Here is a 6,000-nt window from a genome sequence, read left to right as displayed (position 1 = left end):
TGGAAGTGGAGATGTATGAAACGTTCCTACTTGTTTTATGTGAGTGTGAAACATAATCTCTTATTTTGTAAGAAGAATATAATTTACAACTTTTTGAAAACAATATGTTCAGAAAAATATCTGGACCTAACAACGGTGAAGTGTAAGTGACTGATTTTGGTTATTATACAAAAAGAGCATTCGTGATTTATGCGTGTCAGCTACACTGAGACACCTAAAGAATTAATTCTCTTGGATTGAGCATTACCTCTGTATAACCCTCGGAGTGTCAAGCTTTACCCTCCGACTTATTTCCATTCACGTAGCCTCACCCACCCTTCTATTATTCTGTCCACAAAATTGCGGGGGATGACCATCAATAGTGACAAAACTTTTGGGGTGATAGAGCTATATCAGTTTTGGGTTGGAGGGTAATAATATGCAGAGACGGGGAATCGCCGAATTAGCGAGTGCCATATTCACCATTATCCGTGGACCTTATTCCCGGGGGTTCACTAGAACATTAAAATAATTCCCCGATACGACGCAATGTAATTTGGCAGGCAGGTGCCAAACCACATGACGTCACATACTTCAGAACTGTAAGCTTCACATTCACAGTCTTGAGAACTTCATACCGCACGCATTGATATTGTTATAATAGTGAATTTTAGAAGACTGCGACTGACTGGGCATGTCGCAAAGACGGGAGAGATTAGGATTTCATACACAATTTTGGTGGGGAAACACCACTTGGAGAAAACATAATGAGATTGAGGATAACATCAAGATGAATCAAAATACAATTTTAATCTTTCACACTCTATAACTCAGGAGCCGGTGATAGCGTAATAGATATAGCGACTAACTACAGGTTGGACGACCGAGGGTTCGGAGTTCAAGTCCCTGTAGAGTGAAGAATTTCTTCTCGTCCAAATCATCCAGAACGGCTCTGGGATCCACCCAACCTCCTATCCAATGGGTTCCGTGGGTTCTTTACCCGGAGGTAAAGAGGCCAGGGCATGAATCTGACCACTCACCTCCAACTAGTGCCGAAGAGAAGAAAATGTAGATCTGTACATCCACTCCCCATACACCTTCATGGTGTAGTGCTTAATTAGTTAAGCACTAGAAAAACTTTACCTTATCTTTACATCCTAAAACCAAGATTCCATCTTACTACGGCAGGTAACATTTTACAGTTTAGACACTGTGCTTGAAGATATATTTTCGAGCCTATGCTTTTCATGAAATCAACCTTGTAACGGTAGATTCTTAATCTAAACTACCCTCACGATTATTCCTGATCTACTAATTCCTGTATTATTTCATTGGCGCCCTCTGTTGTCAGTACTGCGTACTTCACGAGATGTGTACCGACTTCAACAGAACAGTCGGTAGTGCAGGTCTGCCTCTTAACATGTGAATACATACGGTTCCAATGTGCTCCCTCGGCTTACGACTGAATTTTTTACGGAAAAGTCGGAGTCCAAGGCAGAGTCAAAGTCACATTGCGACTGACGGTCAGTCAGTCAGTCAGTCAGCAAGTCTTGGAGTCGAGCCCCATCTGGGGCTCATGACCAGCTATTTGTTACTGTTTGACAGTTACTGACTTGTTTCTGTGGGGCGCCCTCTCTGACGAGAGGACGGGTCTGACTTTTGTATATGGTGCTGCCCCTTGCCAGCGCAGTCTTTCTCGGGTCCGAGTCCCTTGGGACTGGCGACCATATTTTACTGTCTCAGATTTGAGACTTCCCTTTTCGTCGCCTCCTACGACTCGCAGGGTCAAGATGGAGGTATTTGATCCCACCTCCACACGGGGGAATTTGCTACGCTGAATTCACTTGTTTTATAAGCCTTCGGCACGGATCACACAGAAAAAGAAGTCACGTGATAGTATTGTTGCAGTGTGACGTCACTGCGTCTGCGTGGAAGTCGGCTTACTGAGCCGTTGCCTAGAAGCGTGCTGCATAAAGTCGTTGTACTATTGTTGAGAGTGTGCATTGCGTATGTTTATCGATATTATATTCCAGCATTCTGTTGCATTGAAGTATTACATGTAATCTTCTTCCTTCTATAATGAAACGACATCAATATAGACTTAGATGACACTAAGCGGCCTCCGTAGTCTAGAGGTAACGTTCCCACCTCATGACTCGTAGTACGCGGGTTCAAATACCCGGCGGAGGTCGTCGAATTTCTAAGGGCGGAAAAATTCAGGGAACAAGTCCTCCGGGAGGGACTTTAAGCCGTGGGTCCCGTGTCGTAGCTTTACGGCACGTAAAAGAACCTCATATCTCCAAAGGAGGTCACTGAGCCAAATTAACGGACGTTTCCCGCCCAACAGTAGTCTCTAATACCTCTGGTAGATGGGGGAAGCATTATAGATACCTCTCAGCTAGTAGAGCCGGTCTCGCTGGCGGGGCGGGACTGATGGTAAGCACCAGTACCGGTAGGATATAGAGACTGATAGAAATCATAGAGGGAAGCACAATGGACCAATACAGGTCTCAGTGCATGAGGAAACCCACACTCTCCAATAACTAACTAACTAACTAGATGACACTAATCAACGTTTAATTCACTAAAATATTCGTTAAAATGTTTAAAATGTCACTAATATATATACACAGTCTGTTTTTATGCTACATGTTTCGGCCACACAGGACTATCTTCAGGCAACACATTTTTAAGGGATCCACTACACTGTTCATCTTGTTAAATAATACTCTTAAAATACACCGTTGCTTTTGTTATTGTTACTTTTGGTATATAGGATGTTTGTCCTTTCTAGCTTTCGTATTTCGGCCTATACACCAAAATTAATAACAAAAAGAACGACGTACTTTAAGAGTAATATTTAACAAGGTGCACAGTGCAGTGGATTCCTTAAAAATGTGTTTCCAGAAAATGGCCCTGTGTGACCGAAATATATAGCGCATAAACACAGGCTGTATATATATATATATATATTAATGACTCTTGCGAGAAGCCTTAACGTTCATCACTGTGTTCATAGGAGCCCGCTGCTAGATCCTAACTTAAATCAGATTTATTTAAGCTATGCTCTCACACACCACTTTATTAAGATGAACTTTAATATTAACTTCCACTCTAATCATAGGCCTTCCAAGAGGTTTCATTCAATTAAGCTCTTTGTATTTTTTTCTCAGCTCTTCCACGCGTATGGCATGCTCTGCCCATCTCATTTTCCTTAGTTTTATCGTCTTAATACGTAATTCGAGGAAGATACAGATGACTCTCTTCTTTGCGTAATTTTCTCGATCCTAATATAAATCTGTTTGGTACAAAAAAAAAATAGAAACATCTGTAGTGAGTATTTCTTGGTCTGTGATACTGAATGTAAAAGCCCTGTTTAATAATATTCTATTTACTCTGGTCATCTCAAGCGGTTAGTCGCTGGCTTCCCACCACGGCCGCCAGGGTTCGATCCCGAGTCTGGTCAAGTGCGATTTGTGGTGGATAAAGTGACGCTGGGGCAGGTTTTCTCCGAGCACTTCGGTTTCCCCTGCCAATCTTCATTCCACCAATTGCTCCACAATCACCCTCACCTATCATCTGGGGCTGGTAAAATAGGCCAGAAGTGGCCGCAGTACAAGGGACTTAGTTCCACCCCACTAGCAATAAAAGAAATACTATGGTCATATTGCATAACTTTTATTTATCGAACTTCGAGGGAACATGACTTCTGATATTTCCTTCAGAAATAACGGTAAAATTTATCACATGCCAGTCTCATTGAATTGTACAAATTTCGTCCGAAATATCCTAATAATCGAGGGATATTATATGATATTATATTCTTAAAATTTAATTCATGTCTCTCCCCTGGCTAGTCACAATACGTAATTGCAATATAATTCGTACTTAGAGTTACTTTTTGAAGACATTCACGCCTTGGGGGCGGGACGTTTCATGTACCGAGAAAGTGATAATCCGAATTATTCAACATCACTCCAAACCTTCAGTTTAGTTTAGTATATTTTCAATCCAATATAAGTTCCTGCACTGAAAACTGAATTATATTAGTGCTTACAGACGCATAATTCCAGTTATATTTGAACGTGGCGCCATTCAGCTGACGAACACGGTCACGTTGCAGTGTAATAGTTTGTGCATAGATGTCACTAGCAGTACTCTCGCTGTATTGTTCGTAGGTCTAGTACGGAATGCAACTGTCACTTTTGTTTACCATTTAAGTTATGGCCGCTTCCGGTGTGTCAGATACGTTTGTGAAAGAGGTAGAAGTCGTGTATTTAATACTTGTTAATGACATATGATTAATTGAATCGAATAAACTCACAAACAAGCATCGTTTAGCACTACTACATTAAGACGTTATGTTTCATTGCAAGAAATTAACTGAAAAATGTGTTTCATTTTAGGCGTCCGGTTTGGGAGTGGTAAAGGGCTGGATTTTCAATTTGTTGTTTCTCCAAGCATCCTGTCAAGAGGTGGGTAAATTTTGGCGTAGTGTTACAGATTGTTGCTACTACAGGTAATTTCTCTTAATTCAATTTCGCGTGTAGATATGCTGGAAGACTTAAGGTCAGCGAACAATTCCTTATGTAATCTGGTCCTGGTGAGGGTTTTCAAAATGTTCTATTATGTTGGCAGACCGAAAAGAATTCCATAATCTAATGTCACTTCCGTGAGAGATGCTATAAATTTTACGGTGTTGTTATTTAACAACATCGTTTTATCTGCATGGTTAAATGTTGGTTTCGCAATGAAAAGATTATTGTAGAGGATGATGATGTATGGAGAATCTGAAGAAACCAAGGAAAATTCTCAGTTGACATCCCAGTCGACGTCATAACCAGACGAGGGAGAAGTAAATGTTAGGATAACATTAAGATAATTCTGACAGAGATAAGTTGTTGGGATGGGAGATAGATGGAAGTAGCAGAGGATTGTGTCTGGTGGTAAGCCTTTGAATTACATAAGTACCGTTCCATAAAGACATATGGGGAGTGGAGGTGTAGCATTGCCATCTTTGGCTTATAGATGGAGATAAATGGCAAAATTCATTCTCCTGATGCTTTACTTCGGGAGAGAATCCCCTCCAGTACTGTATATAGGAAACTGTCAAACCCATAGCTTAGTTACTGTATTGACAACTATGTTAGGGGCATGTTTAGGTTCTGCTTCCATGGTGTTAATTCTACTGTATTTATATATGTATCAGAAAAATCAGAAGTTATTGTTGAAATCTGTGCTCTTTCATGTCTCATAGTACCTGCCAGTAACATATGAAGTGTTAATTTCAGAGGAGCAGGGGCATGTTTTTTTTTGGGGGGGGGGAATTGCAGAAGTTACATTCTATTACACAGATTTACAGTTAAATTATGCTGTTGATTCTCTCACCACTGTGATGTCCAGATGGAATAATTTGTTGTTATATCAAGGCATTTCGGGGTCATTTGATTGTGGGCTCTCCTCCTGAAAATCACACTGGTTTCTGCCTCTTCTGTCAGAAAGAACAGAATTTCGAAAATATTGCATTAATGAGATGGTGACCTGCAGTTTAAGTCTGATCAGTCTGTGTCATGAGACTTCTTTATTAATGAGACCACATTATTTCTAGTCCTTTAAAAAACCTCTAGCGGTAGTTCACTGTCCAAGTTCACATTACATCACTCTAGGCTGTATTATGCTTGTAACTCTTTCAACTCAAACTTAACAGTAAGCTGTGCTGATGCATGACTAACACTATAGGACAAGTATTTGTGTTGTGAAACTGTAAGATTTGGATAGTTGTAAGTTGTTTCATTTCGTTCAGATATCTTCATTTTGTTGTGTCTGTGATAGAACATCATGAATGAATAGTAATGAAATATGTATGAAATTTATGAACATAATAATAGAACCCTTCAACACTGAGACATTTTAATGTCAGAAAGTTCATTTTTCTTGATTCATCCTTCCAATCTCCTGGAATGTTTGAGATATAATATAATTCCCCCCCCCCTTCCACCCCATAACATTTAGTTTAAAAGA

General features: G+C 40.2%; 1 protein-coding gene across 8 annotated transcripts in view; it reads left to right on the top strand.

The window, feature by feature from the left end:
* LOC111867277 (calcium-binding mitochondrial carrier protein Aralar1) overlaps positions 1-6,000 on the top strand; it is a 114,106-nt gene continuing 108,106 nt past the window's right edge. For 7 of the 8 annotated variants that reach the window (XR_002843317.1, XR_002843318.1, XR_004513335.1 and 4 more), the window contains exons 1-2: positions 4,201-4,241; positions 4,386-4,454. Coding sequence is in view for 2 of the 8 variants with exons in the window: in XM_023856983.2 (XP_023712751.1) it covers positions 4,203-4,241; positions 4,386-4,454 (108 nt within the window). In the remaining 6 variants the exon portion in view is untranslated. Of the gene's footprint in view, positions 40-4,200; positions 4,242-4,385; positions 4,455-6,000 lie in introns of those variants that run through there. The other variant, XM_033752619.1, reaches the window with a different exon arrangement.

This window comes from Cryptotermes secundus, unplaced genomic scaffold (assembly GCF_002891405.2).
Source record: "Cryptotermes secundus unplaced genomic scaffold, Csec_1.0 scaffold1475, whole genome shotgun sequence".
NCBI lineage: Eukaryota > Metazoa > Arthropoda > Insecta > Blattodea > Kalotermitidae > Cryptotermes > Cryptotermes secundus.
This window is presented reverse-complemented; position numbering and strand designations above follow the sequence as displayed.